At 43.3% G+C, this 24,578-nt stretch overlaps 3 protein-coding genes across 5 annotated transcripts; 1 reads left to right on the top strand and 2 right to left on the bottom strand.

Annotated features, from left to right (window-relative positions):
- Positions 1-83: 83 nt before the first annotated feature.
- Positions 84-5,310, bottom strand: nsl1 (NSL1 component of MIS12 kinetochore complex). Its single transcript, XM_035617377.2, has 6 exons — positions 5,053-5,310; positions 3,376-3,448; positions 3,119-3,249; positions 2,341-2,395; positions 1,065-1,132; positions 84-935 (listed from the first exon to the last, which is right to left on the bottom strand). The coding sequence occupies exons 1-6, from the start codon at positions 5,239-5,241 to the stop codon at positions 699-701; spliced, it is 753 nt and encodes a 250-aa protein (XP_035473270.1). The 5' UTR covers positions 5,242-5,310; the 3' UTR covers positions 84-698.
- A 3,074-nt stretch (positions 5,311-8,384) lies between these two features.
- Positions 8,385-11,354, bottom strand: LOC118290051 (spermatogenesis-associated protein 45-like). The gene is made up of 2 exons (XM_035617379.2): positions 9,546-11,354; positions 8,385-8,696 (listed from the first exon to the last, which is right to left on the bottom strand). The coding sequence occupies exons 1-2, from the start codon at positions 9,787-9,789 to the stop codon at positions 8,677-8,679; spliced, it is 264 nt and encodes an 87-aa protein (XP_035473272.2). The 5' UTR covers positions 9,790-11,354; the 3' UTR covers positions 8,385-8,676.
- Positions 9,670-24,518, top strand: flvcr1 (FLVCR heme transporter 1). 3 transcript variants are annotated; one of them, XM_035617374.2, is made up of 12 exons: positions 9,697-9,807; positions 11,817-11,866; positions 11,983-12,884; positions 13,879-14,023; positions 15,841-15,981; positions 17,121-17,188; positions 18,033-18,136; positions 18,792-18,902; positions 20,003-20,108; positions 20,454-20,565; positions 20,660-20,727; positions 21,841-24,518. In XM_035617374.2, the coding sequence occupies exons 3-12, from the start codon at positions 12,147-12,149 to the stop codon at positions 21,949-21,951; spliced, it is 1,704 nt and encodes a 567-aa protein (XP_035473267.2). In that variant the 5' UTR covers positions 9,697-9,807; positions 11,817-11,866; positions 11,983-12,146; the 3' UTR covers positions 21,952-24,518. The 3 variants fall into 3 exon arrangements, with proteins under 3 accessions (XP_035473266.2, XP_035473268.2, XP_035473267.2); XM_035617373.2 differs by lacking the exon at positions 11,817-11,866 and having other exon boundaries at positions 9,670-9,807; XM_035617375.2 differs by having other exon boundaries at positions 9,693-9,807; positions 11,817-12,884; positions 23,031-24,518.
- Positions 24,519-24,578: the final 60 nt, after the last annotated feature.

Here is a 24,578-nt window from a genome sequence, read left to right as displayed (position 1 = left end):
GTGAGAAACTATATAAAATAAATCCTCTTTTCACTTCTGTTTGAGAGTCAGACGGGTCACAAACACGTTTTTCAGGGTTTCGGTTATTTTTAAGGAAATTTAATGTCGCTACGACAAATATAAAGTACGGACAGCACAGGTAAGAGTGTAGGCAAAAAGAATAGGTTATATAATCATTAAACATCTTTAAAGCTTAATAAACAAATATGAAGCAACTGGATGGATTTTGATGTTTAAAATAGAAACAAATTGAGAAATGAGAAATTAGTCAATTTTAAACTGGGAGAAAGTACAGACAGGTTATGGAAGTATTATTTTTCCTATACAATGTGAGCAGGATAAGAACATCTTTAGTCCGACAGACCTTTACATTATTCTTTCTTCTGATTTATTTCAGGAGCAAAGTTCTCGTTCTACAACTTCCTCTAAACCGGACAAGATCAAGACGATTTGTGAACTTTAGCACGATAATGACTTTCTCTGACTTTTAAGAGATATTGGAAAACGTAATAAGAGAATCTTTATACTGTAATTCGGTGGGAGAACTAGTCTCAGGAGAACCAGTCTATAGTTCCAGGTGCCACTCGAAGGTCTCGAGAGACGAACATGCGTCGTCGTTGTCGTCTGAGGCCTCGTGCGAGCAGCGAACAACGGAAACGAAACCCCGCCCATTAACGGGGACGGTTTCACTAAAGTGTTCACTCTGGTGTGCCGTCTGGCTTCTTGGCGAGCGGCACGTAGCCGTCTGCCGCCGCCGCGTCCTCCACGGCTCTCTTGATTGGCCGTCTGTCCCTCGCGGCCGCGGCGGGCGGAGCGTCCGGTCGGTCGTCGCGGTGGCCGAACACTTCCCTGTGGATCTCCAGAGAGGCGTGGCTCGGCTTCATGTCCAGGATCTCACACAGGCCCTCGGCTTGTTTCTGCAGGGTGCTGATCGACTGCAGGGAAAGACAGACACACACACACACGCGCACACACACACACACACACACGTGTACATATATTAAAACATGTTAAAGGAACATGTGGATGAAAAGAATTGAGTTGCGTGTTGGTGCGGTTGTCACCTTGATGACCTGGATGGCCTGTTTCACCATCCCAGGGGCGGCGGCCGACAGACCGGTCATGATGCTCTCTGAGGAAACAAACACACACCAACTGACAAACTCACATGTGATCCACGTCTGTTCGTCTGTTCTTGTCCAGGTAATAAAACCCCCCAAAAATTCTTAAAACATTAATGGAAAAAGGTTTCAATACTTTTTCCAGGACAACAAGATTTTCCACGGCGTTTCACTTTTTTCTCAAATTTTCCAGGTTTTCCAGGATGTGTGGGAACCCTGATAATTTGATCGTCTGTTGTTCTCCAGGTAATTAAAAAATATATTATTATGAACTGAGTGTTCCCACACTCACATGCCTTTTATCCACTAAGGGAAAAAAAATTAAAATTCACATGATCTGATTTTAAACATTTCTATATTAGAGCCCAACCGATACTGATATTAGGGAGTACATTTTTCCCGATATCAATATATCAGTCAATATATAGACACACACACAGACATATGTATATATAATATGTATATAATATACATATATATACACACAAAAAATGTATTGGCAATAATTCCTAAAATATATCATAATCAAACCCTTATTACAAAGAATTGAAATTGAAGCTTGATATCATACGGTTAACCATAAACTTTATAATTTAAAAAATATATTAACTCGGTAAATCGTTTATTCTGTAAAATAAAAGTTTTCATATCGGCAAACAAATGCCGACGCCAACGGGTTTGTGAAAATCTCTTATGGACTGATTTAAAAAAACAACAACCCATAACTTGGTCAACTTCACTTGCCTACATAGCAAAACATGGCTGAAATTATAATCAGTGCAGGTGTATTTTCTTACACTTAAAATGTGGAAAACGTATGTAGAATGGCATGAAATTATCTTCACTCATTCGTTACAGTAACATGAGACCAAAGCACCCGGGGGCATTTCAGATATTTCAGTTGCGGGAGGTGAAACTTTCAACTGTTTGTCTCACAGAGAAGTAGTTCTTCCTGACTGTGTAAAAGCAAGAAAAGGCCCCAAGTGTATGTATATATATATGTAAACCACAGGAGAGAGGATACATTTTAAAACAGAGAAATATTACAAAAAGCAAAAACAAGTTTAGATTTTTGAACTGATGTCCCTGGAATAAAGTTATTTTATAACTGATTCAGACGATGGTGTCTGTCACGATTTGCGTGCTTTAAAACATCAGAGAACTAGAAAACAGATGAATTTAAGACATGTGTGTGTGTGTGTGTGTGTGTGAGAACAACCTTGATCCGGGTCTCTCACCACCTCTCGAGGTTTGACCACGTGCTCATACAGCCCCTGGAAAAACAGACAGACGTTAGTAAAAAAAAAAAAAAAAAGGGAGATGATGCAGATTTACACCGGTGCCCGTTTGCTGCCCTCGTCTTGTTTTTTTTCTATTTCAAAATTCCATAATTTTTCTAGACTCCTCCCGTACATTATTCAGACCACATTGGTTGACCGAGTACAAATAGCCAGACGTTTATTAAGTCAATATTATTGTATAAATCAATATTAGACGTTATTTTTATATAATATTATTGAATAAGTAAATATAACTATGTAAATAAATCATTTACATTTTTGATATTTAAACTTTAATTTTTTTATATTTTCTAAAAAATCTTTGGATTCACGTCTGTTGTGTCTGGAAACACAAATATTTTTCAATACTCTCTTTTCTTTATTCCAATACTTATCCAGGCCTGGAAATTACTAAAAATCTAATTCCAGACTTCTCCTACTGCGTAGGAACCCTTTATGTGTATGTATATATATGTTTTCAAAAAGGAGTATGTAGTTAATATTTAATGTCTGCATCTTAAAAAGTAAAGTATTTTGTTTTATTTATGTCATAATGTGTGATCACAACAGTGATTTAAAAGATTTATTTTATTTTATTTTGTCCTGTTTTCCTGCCAGTGTCTAATACACACACGACACACGACACACGACACACACACACACACAAGACACTGACACACACACACACAAGACACTGACTCCGACACCGACACCCACCATGAGTTTGCGTTCAGCCTTGAGGGAGTGGACCACGTGGGGCAGGATCTGTCTGGGGTAGGTTCGGCGCCTCCTGGTGGTCTCGACGATGGTGTCGTCCAGGAGGCTTTCCAGGTCAACAGCCTCGTCCTCTGGAGGGGTAAAACAGACACTGTACTTTATTGATCAGGGAAGGTGATTTTAACCATCTTAACCACTCTTTAAAGAAAAACAAGTTGTACAGTGTTTGAAAAAATGAACGTGGTGACGTGGATCACCTGTGACCTCAGGCGCCTCCTCCCACGTCTGTCCGTTCACCGACACGTTGTCCTGAACGGCCGCCTCGAAGTTCTGCACAGGAACAAAAAAGACAAATCACTTCTGATACTCAGATCTGACAAAAGACAAGATTCCTCCTGCACATTTTACATTTCAAAATTCCAGAATTTTTCCAACTTAGATTTCCAGACTCCTCTGTAGATCAGCCCACAGTGGTCCTCCGAGTACAAATAGCAAGATGTTTATTAAGTCAATATTATGGTATACATGATTATTCTAAGATTTTTTATATGAATGTATTATATAAGTAAATATTACTATGTAAATAAATAATTTTAATTGTAATTTTTAATATTTAAACAGTCATTTTTTGACACAATGATTCATGTTAGTTATTCTAAAATCTTTGGACACCTCAGTCCAATATTTGTGTCCTCACACAAATATTTTCTTTTTTTCGATACTCTAACCCTGAGTTAGAGCACAGTAATCAATATACAAGGGTCATCGTAAAATGAATGTGCATTTTTCAATTTATTGACAATTCATCTGTGAATTATTTTCCTTAATTAATAATTCTTCTAGCAGAGAAAAATTCGTCAATTTCTAACACACCCATGTGATGTCAAGTTGAGTCATATTCAGTCTAGTTGAGAGGATAATATTGTTATATTAAAAATCATCAAACATTTACTCCTTCATATGATCAGGAGAAAACAGCAAACAGGGTCAGATTAACCTTCACACTTCCAACTGTTATTAAAGGGATAGGTCAGTGATTTTGAAGTGGGGTTGTATGAGGTACTTATACATGGCCGAAGTACGCTTGAAAAAAAAGTGCCAACTTAACCGGATGTTTGCCGGAAAACTGAAGCAGCGAAAAAATACATCCTTTAGTGTACAATTGAACAGATTTTTTTAGGTAAGCATTTTAAAATGAGGTGAAAAGACGTTGTGCAGTGGTCCCCTCTGCTACAGTGCGACTCAGACTTACGCTACTTCCACTTCTCCTCTAAACTCTGTCAAATGACATCGCTGATCACCATCCCCATGACGTAATATATTAACTATGCATGAGTAACTTATACACCCACACTTCAAAATCACCGAACTGTCCCTTTAAGTGTAAAATACAAATTTTCTGTCGTGTCGGCCTCCCGCCACTAGGGGCGGTGGTGTCAATTAGGCACAGGTAGCTATAATCAGGTGGTGTTTGCCGGACACAGGTGTTGTTGCAGTCTGAAGGTGAGGTGCTGGTTTGCATTTTTTTTTTTTTTGGTCTGTCTTAAAAATGATATACAGATAATGTGGAAATCCAACATTGTAAGTGATGAATTACTTTTCTTAAGCCTAATTGGTATACATACAATGTGCTGCCATCAATCAAATCTAAGCCGAACGTAGCAACGCATCGATAACATGTGTAAAAATATTTTATATATATATTTTTAATATTGATTTTACTTGTGCGTGTGCGTGTTGACAACACGGCAAACGTTAAATACGACATTTTCCGACCGAGGTTTGGTGTGTGATTGTGAAAAGCTACGAGCGGTCAGATAATATGTAAAGGAACAGTTCGGTTATTATCATCTCGGACTTCTCTCAGATATGAACAGTTAGTGACGTTTTAAGATGGTGATGGTGATGATGAACCGTGGTTCAGTCCGACCCACCGCCAGCAGCTCCTGCAGCAGAAGCCGCCTCGCCTCCTCCGCGAGGTGCGTCTGTCCGTCGAGCGCCGTCTTCAGGATGTCTCCGTATTTGTTCATCTGCTCGACGACCTGCTTCTTCGACGCCACTCGAACTCTGTACTCGCGGTTCGTTTCGCCATCGGGCGAGTTTCCCCCCGCCGAGGTCTCCATCTTTGCCGCCAACTTTTGTTTATATGTTTTTTGTTTTTTTAAGCCGGAAGTTTGTAACTTCCTTGTCCGACTGCTTTTAGGTTCCCGGCAGCAACACGTCTGGCTAGCGGAGCAAGAAGGGGTTCCGCCCGGCTCGACAGTTGCTGTACACATCGTATTATTTGTTTTTTAAGGTTATTTGTATTGCTCGAGTTTGTAAAATTGTGTTGCTTGTGTTTCAATAACTCCATAACATAATACTACTGTATTTACTGTTGTAAGCTATTTTATTTATGTTACATAACGGTTACACTGTTAAAGGGATAGATCTGGGATTTTGAAGTGGGGATGTATGAGTTACTTATGCATAGATCATATGTTACATTGTGGAGATGGTGATGAGCGATGTCATTTAACGGAGTTTGGAGGAGAAGTGGAAGTAGCGTAAGTCTGAATCACACTGTTGCAGAGGGGACCACCGAAAAAAAACCTTTTTCACCACATTTTGAAATGCTTACCTAAAAAAAATCTGTTCAATGTACACTGATGGACGTATTTTTCACTCCTTTAGTGTTCCGCCAGACAGGTAACGTTTTTACGTAACGTTTTTAAATGTGGCGAAAAAGACGTTTTGCGGTGGTCCCTTCTGCAACAGTGTGATTCAGACTTACGCTACTACCACTTCCCCTCCGAACTCCATTAAATGACATTGCTGATCACCATCTCCATAAGGTAACGTATGAACTATGCTATGTAACTCATACAACCCCACTTCAAAATCATTGAACTTTCCCGTTAAGTGCGATGATTATTTAATTTCAGATCAGCGTGAGGTAAACAACATTTTTTTCTTCTTCCCTTTGAGTGAAACTTTATATTCTCAGCGAACTGAAACACAGATGTGAATTTCCAGACCATCTGTACCCACAGTTCAAAGGGTTGAGAACCTTCCCACGAAAGTCACTCGTGCACAACGCATGATCAAAATGTTGACATTGTTTTCTTTCCAGCTGCTCTCGGCTGGACGCCCTCATGTTTATTATCCCGGGTGTTTTCTGTTCAAGTCTTTTCTCACAGCTCTCCAGATCTGGTGGCCTCCGGTTCTCGACATCCACCCCCCGTGCCGAGGGGCCCGAGCGCCGCAGCGCAAAGCCCTCAGGTGGTATAACAGCCTTTTGATGATTTTACTGTTATTGATTTTGACAAAATGAGGAGCGTAACTGTACCCAGTCTGCTCAGCGGTGTGGTGCCCCGGGTGAGGGCGTGTTTCTGAGGCCTCTGCGGGGAACAGAGTTTCTTTTTTTTTTCTTCTTCCAAGCCGTTATGGAAAGTACAAAAATTCCCGTACAGCATATATTACTGCATAGATCATGGAGAGCTGCAGGCTCTGAAGTTTCTTCTATTCTACCCTAACCCTATTTTTCCTAGGCTGCAACTAACACTTACTTTCATTATTGTTTAATCTGTTGATTATTTTCTCGATTAATTGATTAGTTGTTTGGTCCATAAAATGCCGATTGTGTTTCCCCAAACCCCAAGATGATGTTTTGTTTTGTCCACACACCAAAGATATGTAGTTTCCTGTCACAGAGGAGCAAAGAAACCAGAAAATATTCACATTTAAGAAGCTGAAATCAGAGAATTTAGATCCCCCCCCCACCATAATATCTACTTAAACCGTTTAATCAATTATTAAAATAGTTGGCGGTTAATTTAGTAGTCGATTACTAATCGATTAACTGTTGCAGGTCTTTATTTTTCACGTAACAAAATAGTTTCATGTTTTATCTGTTCAAAGGAAAAAAAATTCCCTTATTGCTAAATTTGGCAGCAGAGTTGGAGGTCGTCTGAGCTGAGCCAGGATCAACTCTGGTGACTCGAATGCTGCTGTTGAACCTTGAAAATGAAATATATATAAAATATAAAAACATAAAATAGTCACACACACACAAACACGTGGCTTCCCCCAGTTAACGTATCCTAACTTTAAATGTGACCCCTGGAAAAGAAAAGAGGACTGAACTTGTTAAAACCTCAAACTCACCCTTTAATCTTCTTTGTGAGGAAAAGTTAATGAACACGGTCAGTCACAGTCTTTCTCATGCCCTTTTACACCATGGGGGCCTTTAATGCTGCGGAGGCCTGCCCTCTATACATCATCCCGTGTGGGGAATGTGTGTGTTTGTCAGGGTGGATTTCAGGCGTCAGAGGACTAAGTCCTCAGTCCCAGACTCCTGTTTCCATAACTGTTGTTGTTATGGATCAGGTTGGAAGCGCAGTGACGTCCGGCCTCCGCTGCACTCGACACATTTACTCCATCTACACCATGAGACTGTAGATTCATTGTCCATTTTTTTATATGCAGTCTCATGATCTTTGACAATATTCTCCTGCTGCTTCTTGAAACGTAATCTTCTTGATTCTGTTTGTTGCAGGCGACCACAAGTACAAGTCGGTAAAAGTTGGTAAATGTAGATGCTGTGGTTCAAGAGGCCAAGAGTTTCATTTATTATTTTTATACCGTTTGATTTTGCCGTACTTTTGCACTATTTACAATGTATTTATTGTATCTATTACTTATCTTTTGTACTTTATTGCACCGTGGGGTCGGAGAAAAACGTATTTCATATGTTTGCCACATGTTCCAAAATTGACTGCCACTACAATGAGGTAATATACGGTGGCCCTGAAGTCCAAATCACAACCACAAAATTTGCCGTTGTGTTTATCTGTTTTGCCATCGTGTTTCTGGATTTGCACTTCAGGGCCACCGTAGGTTAGGGTTAGACCTTCCTCCTGGGGCTTTACGAGCATGTAAGTTTTAAATTCATTCAAATTAAAATGAATCATGAACATCGATGCCTTAACACAACAGCTCCTCTGCAGATGTTTTTTAATTATTTAAATAACTAAGTCTCTTCCTGTCTCCCAGGTGAGGAGTGTTACATGGCTCTGTGCTACCATTACATCATCAACATCAAAGGTCAAAGCTTGTCACTGCACAAAACACACAGACTCTTCCCCTGGGGACAACACACACACACACACCCACACACACACACACACACACACACACACCAGTTTCCGTTTGATCTGAGGGCTGCACGAGCAGCAGCAGCACGTTATGACCTGATAGCGGCTGCGGATGAAATGTGGAGACACTATTATTATTATAATAATCATAAACTTTTATTCCTGGATGACTGTGTCACAACGATTATGATGCAATAGTTGTTGTGATATTTCACAAGCGACAGACAAGTGTGTTCAAAACAAACACATCCCGGAGGGAGAGATGAGGAGCGCGTGAGTAGGTGAGCACTTTTACACATTTTTTGTAAAAATGATTGCTATGTCGTATTCTTCTTGAAACCGCTGCACAACACTGCTTATGGAAATAAAACAACAGAGTGTAACGTTTGTACAGAATGTGTCGTCTTGTCCGGCTGCGCTCGTCTACACCAGGTGAGATTTATCTGGAAGAGGAGAAAAGAATACGGGGGGTTAGACATGATCCTTTTGATTCATATGATAAACATGAGAAACGATAATCAGACATTATTTAAATGTTGGTCGGCACACTTTCATATTGTGGGGGATTCATTGGGCATTTTTTTTGCTGCGTTCAAGGACGTTCTGAAATCTGGGAACTTAAACTCTGAATGAAAGAAACAGTTGAATCCACAGTTTCCTTTAAAAAATAATAATATTCTTCATTATCATAAATTTCTGTTCAGTTTTTCCTTGCTTTTGATTAAAAGAAACATAGTCGTATAATCGCTTCACGGCAGTTAACAAACATCGATGCATGAATGGTGATTATCACGGAAGAGTATTAGGGCCAAATGAGGGGGAAGATTTTTTTTAATATTCCGAGGATCAAGTCGAAATGTCGAGATTAAAGTCGGAAATTCAGCAGCACCCATCAACTGGATGTTGATGTTTTGTTAGCCAGTTAGCGTAGCTACGCTAACGTTAGTTAACATGGATGTGTGACAGCTGAACTGGGACCACAACACGGACGTTTAGGGACATTTTGACTTTAATCTCCACATTTTGACTTTATTCTTGACATTTCATCTTTATTCTCGAAATGTTAAATCAATTTTTACCCAATTTTTTCTTCTTATGTCCGGCACTAATACTCTTCCATAGATTATATATATCTCATGACATATAATTATTATTACTTTATGAACAATGAAGTTATTTTGTCTCATGGAGCTCATAGGACATCGCTGGAAGGAATAATATAGTTTGATCCATTTGAATTATCAATTAAGACCTGTAAACATGGTGGATATGAATGGAGGACATCTTCTTACAGCTCTCTTCGAAGTGCCTTCTCTCCGGGAGCCTGGCCGGGGGCGGCGGGTCGCGGCGGGCCCCCCCTGGCGGCGGGCCCCCCCTCGTCATGGCGGCGAGGAGCGCCGGGCTGGTCCGCAGGTGACCGCGGTGATGCTTCCTCTGGGTCCTGTCCCAGGCCTGGCGGGGGTTCACCTCCACCTGACACCACGTGTCCCTGCGCAGGTTCAGCTGCAGAAGAGCCCGCTCCCCGGATCCGGACATCTTTTCTTCTTTTTATCTGTGAGTTTATTTAACCTTTTTTCATGAATTATCCAAAAGTGTGGCGAGTGTGTAATGCTACGGTCTCCGTGGCAACGGCGGAGCTCGAAGAATGCGTTGTGTCGCGATCGCGTTCAAAGATCGTGTGTGTTTGGGAGGATGTGTCACTCTGTTAACATTAACAAAAAACATTACCAGAGCCTAAAAAACGTAGAGGTTTGAATATCTAGATACTTTTATTGCCTGTTTTTGGACTATATGTCAGTACTACTTGTGATTCAGTTTTTTGAATATGCTACAGACTTTAGACCAAATTGATCCAAACATCTGTAATATATATTCGCACAAATATCTATTTAACACAACATGCGTCCTTTTACAACCCCAGCAGCAACAGTTGAGATAAATGTGTCCACACACTGGAAAATATCCCTGTTAGGTGGAAATTATGAAAAATATGATGATGTGTTTCCTATGGAAGAGTATTAGGTCATAATGAGGGGGAAGTTTTTTATTTATTTATTTAACATTTCGTCTATAAAGTCAAAATGTCCAGATTTAATGTCGAAATACCATTGAACGTCCGTGTTGTGGTTCCAGTTCATCTGTCACACATCCATGTTAACTAACGTTAGCGTAGCTACGCTAGCTTTGCTAGCTTTGCTAGCTGCACGCCTCTCAAAATTCATTAACGTTTGTTTTCAGTTGAACGTTATGGTGTCAGAACACACGTCGACGTTCGTGTGCAAACACCCGTTGTCACCGCGTCGTTTCTTCCACATTCAGCCTGTCAATAATAATATGGCAACTTTTACAACTTGGTTAGCAGCTAGCGTTAGCTTAGCAAACTGGCTAACAAAACATCAACATCCGGTTGTTAGGTACGGCTGAAAAGTGCTTCCTGGTCACAATTTTCGACTTTATTTATGTTAACAAAATTTTAAAAAATCTTCCCCCTTTTTCATTTGATGAGTATTAGGGCCTAATACTCTTCCGTAGTTTCCATTACTTTTATAATTTCCTGTCGGTGCCTGAAAAAAGAACCGAGTGAGCGCTCACCTTCCCTTCCCTATCCCTCCAAACCAAGGAAACAATGTGTCAGAAGGTTACTTGATCCTCTTCAGAACAACAGGGCTCTAATATATTATAAACTTATTGGGAAAGTGTTTTGTTTTTTCCTTTACTCTTCGATCTAGAAAAGAATCTATAAAAGCTTCAGTTGCTGTCCTAGTTGTAGCCTCAGGAGAACACGACTGGATCCCGACCCTGACCTGAACCTGGGTCAAAGGATGAGGATTAGGATTAGTGCAGATAATAACCTGAGCGCATGGACGAGCTCACTGGACCGAGCGTCATCTTCACGGGCCTGACTGTCGGTTGCATTGTCACATATTCCATAGAACCGTTTCCTATGAATGGTGATATGTCAATATCAAACATATTTAATGTGCCCTCAAATCTATTAGAGGGTGAAATGTTCCTTTAAGTATATGTATAAAAATATTTAATATCAGTGTAGGATTTGATAAAAGCTGTCTCGCCGAATAAGTCTGGTAATAGAACTGTTATTAGCATTTTTTAATTTGTTATTATTTTATATATATATATATATATATATATATATATATATATATATATATAAAATAGTCAATAAATAATTACAAATAAAAAATGGTAATTATAATTTTATTGCCAGAGTTATCCGCATATATATATATATATATATATATATATATATATATATATATATATATATATATATATATATACATATATATACGATGCGTCATAACTGGGGCCAACGTGTTGTGTCTAATAATATTTTTCTTTGATGCGTCATGACTTCCACATAGTCGCAGATCACACACTCACACACACACACACACACACACACACACACACACACACTTCCTGGCAGTTGTGGGCTGCAGGATACTACCGGTGCTTTCTGTGCCTCCATTGGCTCATCGGCATCGGAAGGTGTGTGTGTGTGTGTGTGTGTGTGTGTGTGTGTGTCGGCGGAACAAAAGATAGAGGGACCTCCAGAGAGAGATCGCATCGTGCGAGCCGAGAGACGCCGGTGAGAAGGAGAAACGGAAGTTTGTCCCGCGATGAGTGGAACGTTTTAGGTTTGTTTCTATGTTTCTATATTTCTCCGGTTCGTTTTTGTTAAATCGTCACTCGTGTTCGCTGAAGCGCCATCAGCTGTGACCGCGTGCGGATTCCGGTCTCCGCCGCCTCGCCCGCGTAGTTCCCCATCCCTCGACTCGGCAGCGGAGAGGAGGAGGAGGAGGAGGAGGAGGAAGGAGGAACGAGGAGGAACGAGGAGGAACGAGGAAGGAGAAGAGTAAACCGGCGTCATGGTCGCCGGCGAGCTCGTGCAGGAGCATCTGCGCGCCGACCCCGGCGCACCTGACGACATCACTGTGGACAGGAAGCCCCCGGAGCCGCAGGGCGCAGCCGAGCGGTGCGCGCCGCCGACGCACGCAGCGGAGCCGGCCGGCGGCGCGCGGGAGGCGGTCGTCGACTCCGCGTTGGAGCTGGAGACGGAGGAGACGGAGGCGCTGCCGGATGAAGGAGAGGCCATGCTGCCCAGCGGAGGAGGAGGAGGAGGAGGAGGAGGCGACGAGGCGGGAGAGGAGCAAGGGAAGCCGCTGGAGACGGGACTGTCCCTGAGCCGGTTCGCCGTGCTCGCCGTCTTCTGCCTGTACTCCATGGTGAACGCCTTCCAGTGGATCCAGTACAGCATCATCACCAACGTGTTCACGCACTACTACGCGGTGACCAACGACAAGGTGGACTGGCTCTCCATCGTCTACATGGTCGCGTACGTGCCGCTCATCTTCCCCGCCACCTGGCTGCTGGACCGCAGGGGGCTGCGGCTCACGGCCCTGCTGGGTGCGGGCCTCAACTGCGCCGGCGCGTGGCTCAAGTGCGCCAGCGTGAGCCCCGAGCTGTTCGGCGTCACCGTCACCGCGCAGGTCGTCTGCGCCGTGGCGCAGGTGTTCATCCTCGGCCTGCCGTCGCGCATCGCCTCCGTGTGGTTCGGGCCCCGCGAGGTGTCCACCGCATGCGCCACGGCCGTGCTCGGGAACCAGGTCAGCAGCATGTGTGCACGAGCCTCAGAATATTGACATGCAGGCAAAACATGTATGTATATGTATATATATACATATGTATGTATGTATGTATATATATATACACATATGTATGTATGTATGTATATATACACACATATGTATGTATGTATGTATGTATATATGTGTGTGTGTGTATATATATATATTCAGAGAAAACACTAGGCTAATAAACCAGGGTAAAATACACGTCGTACAACAAATTGTAGAATACAGGGAGTTGGCATGTACACCAAGCATTAATGCTTCATAGATCAGTTATAAGACACTAATTACAGAATATTGACATGCAGGCAAAACATGTATATGTATATATACATATATATGTTATCAGATATGTATTCAGAGAAAACACTATAGGCTAATAAACATGCACATGTGTATGTGTATATATATATGTATATATATATACATATATATATATATGTCTTCAGAGAAAACACTATAGGCTAATACACCAGAGTGAAATACACTTCGTAGAACAAATTGTAGAATACAGGGAGTTGGCATGTACACCAAGCATTAATGCTTCATAGATCAGTTATAAGACACTAATGAAAACAACTCCTGGGTTGCCAGATTGGTGAAAATCCCCCTCCAGCATGACACTTTTGTCTTTTTAGCTCATTGGAGAAAATCCTCCAATTAACCACACTGCGACATCTGGACCAAAATTCCATTTACGCTCTTCTTATTGACATGTTGTAGGATTCTTTTTTGGAGACCCCGCATTCTTTGAAAAATCGAGAGAGCGCCAGAGTTTTTACAGATGTCATGCGAACATTTATATTTGCAAACCTGCTGACTTGTTGGAAAAAGTGTGAAAGTAGAATTCCTTAAAGAATTGATCATGCAAAGTGTTGCGATGGAGGAGGATTCTCCACAACCTGGCAACCCGTCCCTTAATGGTGCATCTCAAACAACATTTCCGTGTCTCTGTCTCTCTCGTGTCCAGCTGGGAATAGCCATCGGCTTCCTGTTGCCCCCCGTGTTGGTTCCCAACACGCCCAACGACGTTGAGCTGACGGGTCGCAACATCAGCGTCATGTTCTACGGCACCGCCGCCGTCTCCACGGCCCTCTTCGTCCTCGCGGTTATAGGTAGGCTACACACACACACACACACACACAGACACACACACACACACACACACACACACACACAAACACACACAACTCAAACGCTGCCTTAAGTTGCATCATGGGAAGTTGACCCTCTGCCGCCATCTGTTCCATGTGCTGGGGATTTGTGGTTCAGTTAACGCAAAGCCGTGTGAGGTGACTGTGTGTGTGTGTGTGTGTGTGTGTTTACTTGTTTTTATATCCCAGAGGGGACTTTAAGCTGAATACACGCCAGCCCGTCGGGGACGCGTGACCCGGATTTTGTCCCCAGGGGTCCACACTGCTTTTTCAAAGTTAAGGCTTAACTGTCGGTTTCAGGTTACCATTAGGGTCAACGTAAGGGAGAGTTAGTGCGATGGCTCAGGTGAGGTACTTAGTTGTGATGGTTAAGGTTGGAGCAAGGGGCTGGCCAGGTTATGCATTAGGCGAATGAGTCGTCCTCATGGGGATAGTGAAATGAAAGTGTGCGTGTTAGTTTGTGTGGTCATCACAAGGATGGAAATCAAGAAATCCTACATTGGGGACATTGAGTTCCCAGTTCAAGATCAGGAGTTTGACAGTTTGGGATTAAGTTTAAATTCTGTATAATGCTTAGGAGAGCGGAATGGGCGGGGTGAGTGGTGCGTTGGGGAGAAGGACACACCCTCACATGTTTGCCTTTTAGACCTTTTCTATCACATCCTGTAACCAGTTTGCATATGAGAATGAGGAAAGGGACGAAAAAAACCCCACTGGAAACAACTGTGGAAACTGTGCAATTATTTAAATGGTGCCTCTTTCATTCCCACTCCTTCAATGTCCCCCCCCAAAAAACGCGTTCATGTCTAATATTCAGCAAGAAAACTTTTTTATACATCAAGAATTCCTAACTGATTCACTACTCATATAAAACTTATTACATGTCCCCAAAGGAATATTCTACATGGGACCACTGACTTTATTGGCTAACAAATCCTAAACATTAACCCACATTATCTAAAGTCACATTGTATATTTTGTGCAATACTTGTTTTTCCTCCCAAGCAATGACCGTGTACCTGGTGACCCTGGAGGGCAGCGGCGCTATTATGACTGTTTAGTCTCTCAAATGTTTCGGTTTATCGTCACAAGATCTGTGCTACAACCTTGGCAGCGAATGGCTCGGTTCGTCCATTTGTCTTTTTGTCTATTAGCAGGATTACTCAAAAAGCTATGGGTGGATCTGCGTGAAAATGTTATCAATGATAGGTGTCGGCAAAGGTAATTCCATTTTGTAAGGATGCACAGATGGAAGAAATCTGACGAGATTCAAAGGATCTAGGTTCTCCACCTGTAGTGGCTGGTTTCAATTTAAGAGTTGTTGATGTTTAAAACATCTGGAAGCAGCAGGTTCACTGCGACACTGAAACACAGAGGTTAACTTTTCAGTAAGTGAAAGGTGAAGTACAAGAGGCTTGCTTACACGTGATTTCTTTACTGTAGGTGGAGATGTTTCACAATGACTGTTTTATAGGCTTGTGAAACTGGTTGTTCAACTTGCGTACTGAAGTATTCTTTGATCAAATATTGATCATATAGAAAGAACTTTGAAATCAGTCACTTTGAAAAGTGTTGGAGAGTTTCTAAGGTTATAACTAAGAATTCCACTGTTATTATTTTCCATATTATACCTATCGGAGTTCCTCAGGGAGCCCGTCTGGGCCCACCACCCACATAGCTGCAAATTCAAGTCTCCTTCGATTTTCTTATTATTTGCTATCTAATGACTTATTGCACATTGAAACTGAGCACGTCAACTGTTTCTGTGTGTTTTGCAGTCGTAAAGGACCGGCCACCCCTCCCTCCCAGTCGGGCCCAGGCCGTCCTGCCAGACACTCCGCAGGAGGACTACTCCTACAAACAGTCCATCGTCAACCTGATGAAGAACAAAGCCTTCATCCTGCTGCTCGTCAGCTACGGTCAGATCACGTAAAAGCTGACATTTTGGTTTTGTGTTTGTTTTTAACAGAACAAATCTCAAATTCCCCGTTATCACCAGTACAAGGGTCGGCGGTTGACAAAGCCCTGAGAGTTTTCCTGAAAGAAGTCCGATCATGAGATGTGAGCGAAACCGTCGAGGGATCCTTATCACAACTACTGCCACCCCTAATGCGACAACTACCGTTAGCGTCACCTCGGCTATCAGGTTGGGTTATTACATTCGTCTGTTAGCAAGATTATGCAAAAACTCCAAAGTGGATGGAAGGACGGGACACGGGCCACGAGAGAAGCCGTGCAATTTGGGGCGCAGATCCAGACGAAGGGGCGGATCTGGGATTTTAGGGTTAGTTTCGTTCCTTCATGGACCTCGATGAAAACAATCGTACATATTAAGGGGACTTATATCTATGAGTGGGTGCAATTTGGTGAAGATCAAAATACAAAAATCTGGACCTAGCGGATTCAAATGTGGCCTCATAGGGGACATGGCAGAAGTATATACCCATATATTTATATCATAGTACTTTTATAGTATATTTATCTCTAGTTGGTACAATTGCTGCAGTTTAAGAATGTGAAGATGACAGTTTAAAGACCTTCACGTCCGGTAAAGCCGACGAGGAACCTTTGTAGAAACGGAGAGCTTGATTTCCCGCCTGAAAAGACACTGGGACCGTTTTAAAGACGTGTAAATTCTGCCGCAGGGGCTTCTCGGCCCGACTATCAGCTGGCACACGGTGTTTCACATGACTGCACCATGTGTGACAGAGCAACACACACACACACACTGCACGTGTCACCGTCTGTTAATGATCCATCACGTTGTCAAGCTGACTTTTTTCTTTTTCCCTGTTCAGCTTGACACTTCCCGTGCTTTTGACAGGTCAACAGGGTTCCTTATTTATTTATTGTCCTACACATTTGACCTGCGTGCGCGACGACTCCCGACTATGTGACAGCCAACCGGAGAATTTTCTGTCTTTCATGACGCAGGGACACTGGCGTCACGAGAGACGCATCATAACCAAATCCAGACTCATTCATGTTCTTCAAGGGCCAAACTGGACTCTAAGCTCGATGGATTCACTCTCTCTCCTCCGCCTGTCTTTGTCTGCAGGTATTCTGACGGGCTCCTTCTACTCAGTCTCGACGCTTCTCAACCAGATGATCATGTCCTGCTATGAGGTAAAACGGAAACGGGCCTGTTTCATTTCCTCTCACTCAGAGATACAAGGACGTATTACAGTATTTATATCTGTGACTTGGGGGCAATACTACTGATCAGATCACAGATCATTTGAGAGAAGAAATGAAAGATTCTTACCCCCTGATCCAGTTTTAGATTAGATTAAAGGTTCACTTACTAACTTATTCTGGAGCTTTCAGCTTCTTCCCACTGGCTTCTGGTCCATACCTTTGACTTTTGCTGAATGGATTATCATCCATCAATCTTGTCCCCAAACGACTGATCGGAACGACTCTACGTCCTTAATTTCCAAAGAAGAAAAACCGAAAGCGAAGCTCTCAGCCGATCTTTGTTTTGACCCTCATCCCGTCGCCCATTTGAAAGGTCACGACTAGAGGAACAGCAGGAAGCAGGTTTGACAACACGATGAGGACGGAACTGTCTTTCCCTGTCACTTCACCTTCGCCCAAACATAAAACCTGTTTATTGAAATGTTCAAGTGTTTTGTGTGACTGTGATGTCGCCGCTCTAGGTTTTAATTATTAAAAAAGAAATACATGTGAAAAAGCAGATGCATGTAAACTGGAAGGTGGACGGAGGAGAAGAGGAAGTGAGAGGCAGAAAACAGAGATGAACAGAGGGAGCTCTGACGGCTCTGATGAGCCATTGTCTGGGGCTCAGAATTCATTCGCTGCTTTCACGCATGCCTGCTGCCCACTGTCTCTCACACACACACACACACACACACACACACACACACACACACACACACACACACTGGAGGATGTTTCACCTTGCATGAACTTATACAACTCTTCATCCTCTCCTCTTCCTCCTCCTCAGAACCAGGAGTTGAACGCCGGCAGAATCGGCCTGACTCTGGTTGTGGCCGGCATGGTCGGCTCCATCCTCTGCGGCCTGTGGCTGGACCACACAAAGATGTACAAGTAGGCAACGCGACCGCGCACATCTTGTGATTTGGTGCTTCTGAAAACAAAAAATTGAATTGAATCGAATATTCCCGCCTGTTGATTTTAGTCTAAAGATGACGATGTATTTACTTCCAGCCACAAGTCAGAAGAGAGAAGTTACGACGCGATGGAGGCGAGAGACATCGTCGTTGGCGTCGGTTGCCATGGCAATGTTCGCACGGTGGAGATGGTCAAACGTGTCAAAGTTCTGTCGAGCGACACCCGTCGAAAAGCGCATAATATCGACGGCGGAGAACATCGCCATGGCAACCGAGGTCAACATCCTGGCCTTTGCGTTCCGCTTCAGACTTCTGGGCCACCGTAGATTTTCCCCTTCACAAACCATTGTTGCCAAATCCCCTCTGGCGGAAACGGTGTTATCCATCGTGTGACCCCATTTCTGTGAGGACAGAACTAACTGTGACGAAGCCCGTGACGGGGGAATCTGTGAGGGTGTCGCGACGAATCAAATGTCGACCGTCAGCGGAGCTCTAGTCTTAATGCATCTCCGTAGTTTTTGTCGGTTCAATCGAGGGAATGGGATTATTATTTTTTTTTTGCAGACAAATCATCTTCCACTGTTTTCTCATGCGGTCGTGAATGTGACGAAGTAACTGCTCGTGTTCCGCAGGATCACGACGCTGATCGTGTACGTCCTGTCGTTCCTGGGCATGGTGGTCTTCACCTTCACCCTGGACCTGGACAAGATCCACCTGGTGTTCGTCACCGCCGGAGTCCTGGGGTATGACAGTGTCCAGTTACGTTACAGACATTTGGTTTGTTCGAATTAAGAAATGCAAAAGTTAGGGTACCTCGAAGGTTACAAAAGGATTTTTATGAAGCGACTGCAACATTTGAATTATCTAAAAAAAGAAGTGTGAAAAATGAAATGACGTTAAAATGAAAATCAAATGTTTGGAGTTCTCTATGGGCGCGGTCGTACTGTGTGTACGTTAAACAGCTTCTCCACTGTTTCCCCAGGCTGCACATTATCATGTCACCCAGTGTTTGACCTCGTCAGCTGGGGGGCGGGGACGTGGAGGGGTGGGAACGTGGAGGGGCGGGGGCGTGGAGGGGCGGGGGCATGGAGGGGTTGGGGCGTGGAGGGGAGGGGCGGGGTCGTGGAGGGGCGGAGACGTGGCAGGGCGGGGTCATGGAGGGGAGGGGCGGGGTCGTGGAGGGGCGGAGACGTGGCAGGGCGGGGTCGTGGAGGGGCATGGAGGGGAGGGGCGGGGTCGTGGAGGGGCATGGAGGGGAGGGGCGGGGACGTGGAGCGGCGGGGGCCTGATTTCCACCGACACATTACACAGAGTAACTGTTACAAGGTCGTTTGCTGTGTTCGTGTCCTCGGCTCCATGAAGCCTCTGTCGTCGCTCTCTATGTCCATTCACAGCGCCGACCTGCAGCAACCTATAGATAGATAGACTTTATTGATATTCATAACACTGAATACATGAGTGCAGTTTTGTGGTACAGCTGGGATTAGTAATCGACCACTAAATTAATCGTCAACTATTTTGATCGATTAGTCGGTTCAGGGAGTTTTTATGAAAAACAAAATGTCCAAAATTCTCTGATTTCAGCTTCTATAACGTGAATGTCTTCTGGTTTCTTTGCTCCTCTGTGACAGTAAACTGAATATCTCTGGTGCATTTTTCTCCATTCTATGACATTTTGTTTAGCTTCAGCCCTAGAAATAACTGAAATCGCCCCAAACGCGTCTCCTGCTCATCATGTTCTTTTAACTGGCTGCTCCCCAGTCGTACAGACATAATTCACACACGTTCGTAATGATTTTATTGGTGATTAAAAGCGCTGCCAAACGCCACGTCTGTGTTGCAGGTTCTTCATGACGGGTTACCTGCCCCTGGGCTTTGAGTTCGGAGTGGAGATCACGTACCCCGAGTCTGAGGGAACGTCGTCGGGACTCCTCAACGCGTTCGCCCAGGTGACGCAGCGTCTGCCACACATGATTTTTGGGCAGAAAATATCTGATCTGAGTGTAATTATGTTGAATCCATGAAAGGCATGGTCCGTCCGCCTGGATCAAAGAAATATCTGCACTGCAACTCTATAAGTGTAATTGTGTGTGTGTGTGTGTGTGTGTGTGTGTGTGTGTGTGTGTGTGTGTGTGTGTGTGTGTGTGTGTGTGTGTGTGTGTGTGTGTGTGTGTGTGTGTGTGTGTGTGTGTGTGTGTGTGTGTGTGTGTGTGTGTGTGTGTGTGTGTGTGTGTGTGTGTGTGTGTGTGTGTGTGTGTGTGTGTGTGTGTGTGTGTGTGTGTGTCCGCCCGCAGATATTCGGGATCATCTTCACTCTGATTCAGGGTAAACTGACCACAGATCACAATCCTCTGGTTGGAAACCTCTTCCTCTGCGCTTGGATCTTTCTGGGAATACTGCTCACAGGTGTGTGTGTGTGTGTGTGAATAGATTTTGTGTGTTCATTTTATTCATACCCTAATCATATATTGTAATATTCCCTTTGCTTGACTCGTTTCAGCCTTAATCAAATCCGAACTGAAAAGACACAACGTCAACATGGGTGCAGCAGGCAGAAACCTACAAGCAGTGAGCGCACACACACACACACACACACACACACACACACACACACACACACACACACAGGGGTGTGCAAATGTGCAAAATGAAACCAGTATTTTCCAGTTCTTCTGGAAATATGAGTCAATTCCCCGGCTTCCAGGAGGTGATACATCAGAACCATCACAAATCAGGTTATTAGTATTAATTACGGCATAAACATGTGGACACTTTCAAGCCAAAGTGGGTGTAAATGCTTGTGTCCTAGCTGAGGTTCCGATTTCAGTCGTGAATCTGATCCCAGAGCTGCCCGTGTCCTTCCCTGCTCTCAGTGAGCGGGTGCTCATGGCAGCAGATGAGGCGCCTCTGCGTTGTCAAGAATCTACCCAGAATCCTTCGCCGGCGCCTTTAACTGCTCCGCTGCCTTTTTTAAATTTATTTTTGTCTTTCTGTCTCTCTCTGTGTCTGAAAATCTGCACCCCGGCCGAGAGGCGCTTTAGCGAGGACGGCAGTTATTCTCAGCGTCGCTCCGCCCGGTGACCTCCCCCCCTGACTGGCGTCAGTGACCTTATGACGAGACGCATCCTTGGATCTCTCTCTACACTGAGTGCTGTTGGTAGTTTGCATGTTAAAACGCCGTTGCTCCGGAGACAGAGCTACTGGAATCCTCTTGAATTGAACCTTCAGATTTGAGAGGGTGCCCCCCCCCCGAGCCATTCAATCCTCAGTGCTCTCCAGTCCCTCTTTATAATCCGCCTGCCCCATCGCCCTGCCCGTCACAGTCCAGGCGCCCCCCTTCTGCGGAGCAAATTCCTCAGACGCATCCTCCTCTTCCTCGGCTCAGCGGTTTCCAGACTTTTTATTTTTCACCGTCCAAAGAGATCGCACAGTCAAATCGTTCAAAAGGCTTCAAGACTCAAGCGTGGCAACTTCCACTGGGTTATAAATTCCTGCCAGTCTGGTGTTGGAGGAATCTTGGGGTTGATTTGAAGAACTGGCTTCATCCGAACAGGAACGACACCTTGCCGGTGTCGGTCTGGTTCAACCATTGCTTCTTCTAAAACTGAATCGTGCTCGTTGTTTGTCTACATTCATTCATTTATTCATTTATTTATTTATTTATTTCCCCCGATCCCTTAGGTCCCCAGTGAGTGTCCCGAGGACCAACCGGGGGGCAAGAAAACCAACGGACCAACGCGACGGTCCCCCCCCCCGACCGCCCCTGGGGTCGGCAGGGGCCCCGCGGTCTGACCCGCGCCCGAAGGGGGACTGGATGTTTTTTTATTGCCAAGCATAGTTTCCTGTGATATTCGGGGGGGGAAAGGAGGGGAAAGTCTAATCAAGCACAGCCACGGACCAGGGTTGCTCCTCTGGGGAGAAGGATCCGGGTTTCCCCTCGTGCTCCCAGTCCACTTGCACAGTTTTCAGAGGCACTTCCTTCAGATTTGCTCTCGGAAAAACGTCTTTTCTTTTGGATGGTGTAAAATGACCATGCGAGTGGCCGGAGGCAGAAGAAGCTCCGCCGCACTTTCTCCACGTTGCAGTCTGTGTGAATGCGCCGCTTGTCGTTCGGTTACTGGATGCACCTCTGGTGCCGGAGGAGCAGGTGAAGTCTGGAGTTTCTTGGAGCTTCTCCTCTGGAGGAAACGGAGACCTGTAGGTTCTGGTTTTTCTCCCCGCACGGGCCAAACTTTCCTGATTTTACTTGAATCCTCCGTCGATGCCCCCAGATTTACATATGAATTTAATTCTTAGTAGGAGTTTCGTTTTTCCACCATGTCCGACTGCGCCTACCTGGTACTGCAGGTGTGTCCCTGGGCTTTTTCCCCTCTCGACAAAGAAACCGGAGGGACTATGGAGGATCGCGGAGGCCATTTTGGAGCACTTAATTCCACTTAAACGTAGAAACACTAGCCACTTATGAAGGGGACCCGATTTAAATGACATTAGTGAATCATAAGCAATTCTCAACGTCTTTTGGTCTTGAACTAATTTCTGTCATCCATCATATATAGATTGTTTGTTTGTTTTTTCTAAATCAAGACAAAAATTCTAATGTGAAATCCACACAGTTACAAGTTACAGATGGAATAACGCCGTTAAAGGAGATTATGACGTTAGAGAATATGTATGTGTGATATATTTTTCACAGCCCAAATACGCTGCGGCGTCTCTGCCACACAAACCACGATGGACCAAGCGGAATGTGAACAAGAATCCAGAGTTCAGCGCACAATGAGAAAAATACACGCACAACTTGAAGTTTTTAATACGCAAATGTGTTTTTTTTAATTATTTGTTATGTTTTACTCCTCTCCGTTACTATGCAGAGAATCTGTAGGCGACGGGCGACTCGAGACGCGAAGGGCTCGGTAGAAGAATAGCGCCATCTTGTGGGTTTCACGCGCTAGTGACGAAGCAAGCAGAGTGGACAGGGGAAGCACAAATATGTAAAAAAAAAAAAAAAAAAATCCAGATCCACGAGTTTGTTTAGAGTTTGTCACATATTATTATAATAATAATAAGTATGAGCATTTTATATATATATATATATATATATATATATATATATATATATATAATGCTCATACTTTTGTACATTAGTTTAAGTGAAACTTTAAATTCAGGACTTTTAACGTAGTACTTTAACTAGTTATTAGTATTTTACTTCAGTTTCAGGAAATGGCATCAACTGGCAACAACTTCCCCCTACAACACATACAACAAAATAGTTCAAAATTAAAGAGGGAACAAACTTTATTGATTAAAGGCATTCAACAGTGACATGCTTTTACAAAATAATGACATCTCTCTGATCTCTCACGTCTGAGAATATTAATCAAAAATCAGCAGAGAGGTGCATTACCTTTTTTTTTTTTTTTGCCATAACATACTATTTAATGTTTGTCAAAAAGCATGAAACACAACTGCATAGTTTTCAGAAACCACTTAAAAAAATCTTTTCATGTGTTGAAAATATTTGTTTGCTTCTATTTTGTTCAAAACCTTTGAACATATTTTGAGAGTGTGAAACTGTCCAAATGATTTTTCTGCTTTGTGGATGACGGTCTAACATTATTGTGAGTTTTTTATAGCAACAATGTTTATACAGCACTAAAGTTTTGTTTGTAGATTTTTATTTGTTTTTGTTAGGGTATTTATTAATCTGTGAGTGAATTGTAGCAAATTGTGCTGATTAAAAATATTTAAAAGTTCATAACATGCTTCTCTGGTCTGCAAGATGGTGATGTTTCATGAGATATGATTTCATATTTCTAAAGAATTTGCACAAACAAGTGTGTTTTCAGTCTCATATTTGGGAAGCCACTTTTAAAACTGTCTCCATCCGGTTTTCAACCTTTCTCCACATGACCAAAAATATTTTACGAATGAAAAGGATACTTATGATTCTGTGACTGCTGCTGAGACAATTCACGTATCAAATCCTCAGTGTGGTGCAATGCTCTCTTTTTCCCCCCATGAAACAGATCATTTGGATTTAGTGTTTTACACGGTCATGTGAATCAGTTTGAAAGGAGGATCAATCAGTTATTGGTTTGGGTCTTTTCCCTGTATTTTTTTGACAATAAGATAAATATAGAATATCATCACGCTTACCTTAAATGTGTTGTTTCCTTCATCTGTGAAGCTGTTGGATCTTTGGTTATTTTAAAATCAGTCCAAACACTGTGGGATGTCTGAGAAACGTGTCTGCTGTCATTAATTCTGGGAACACACTGTATGCAGATGACATTACTCTTTATGTGTCTGTTGGAATCAAGAGACGCTGAGTAAAATAAAAGCAATTTACTCCAGTATCTTTGAGTGTCTTCATTTTGTTTTCCTCTCACCACACACACACACACACACACAGACAC

Source organism: Scophthalmus maximus, chromosome 18 (assembly GCF_022379125.1).
Source record: "Scophthalmus maximus strain ysfricsl-2021 chromosome 18, ASM2237912v1, whole genome shotgun sequence".
In the NCBI taxonomy this organism is placed as follows: Eukaryota; Metazoa; Chordata; class Actinopteri; order Pleuronectiformes; family Scophthalmidae; genus Scophthalmus; species Scophthalmus maximus.
This window is presented reverse-complemented; position numbering and strand designations above follow the sequence as displayed.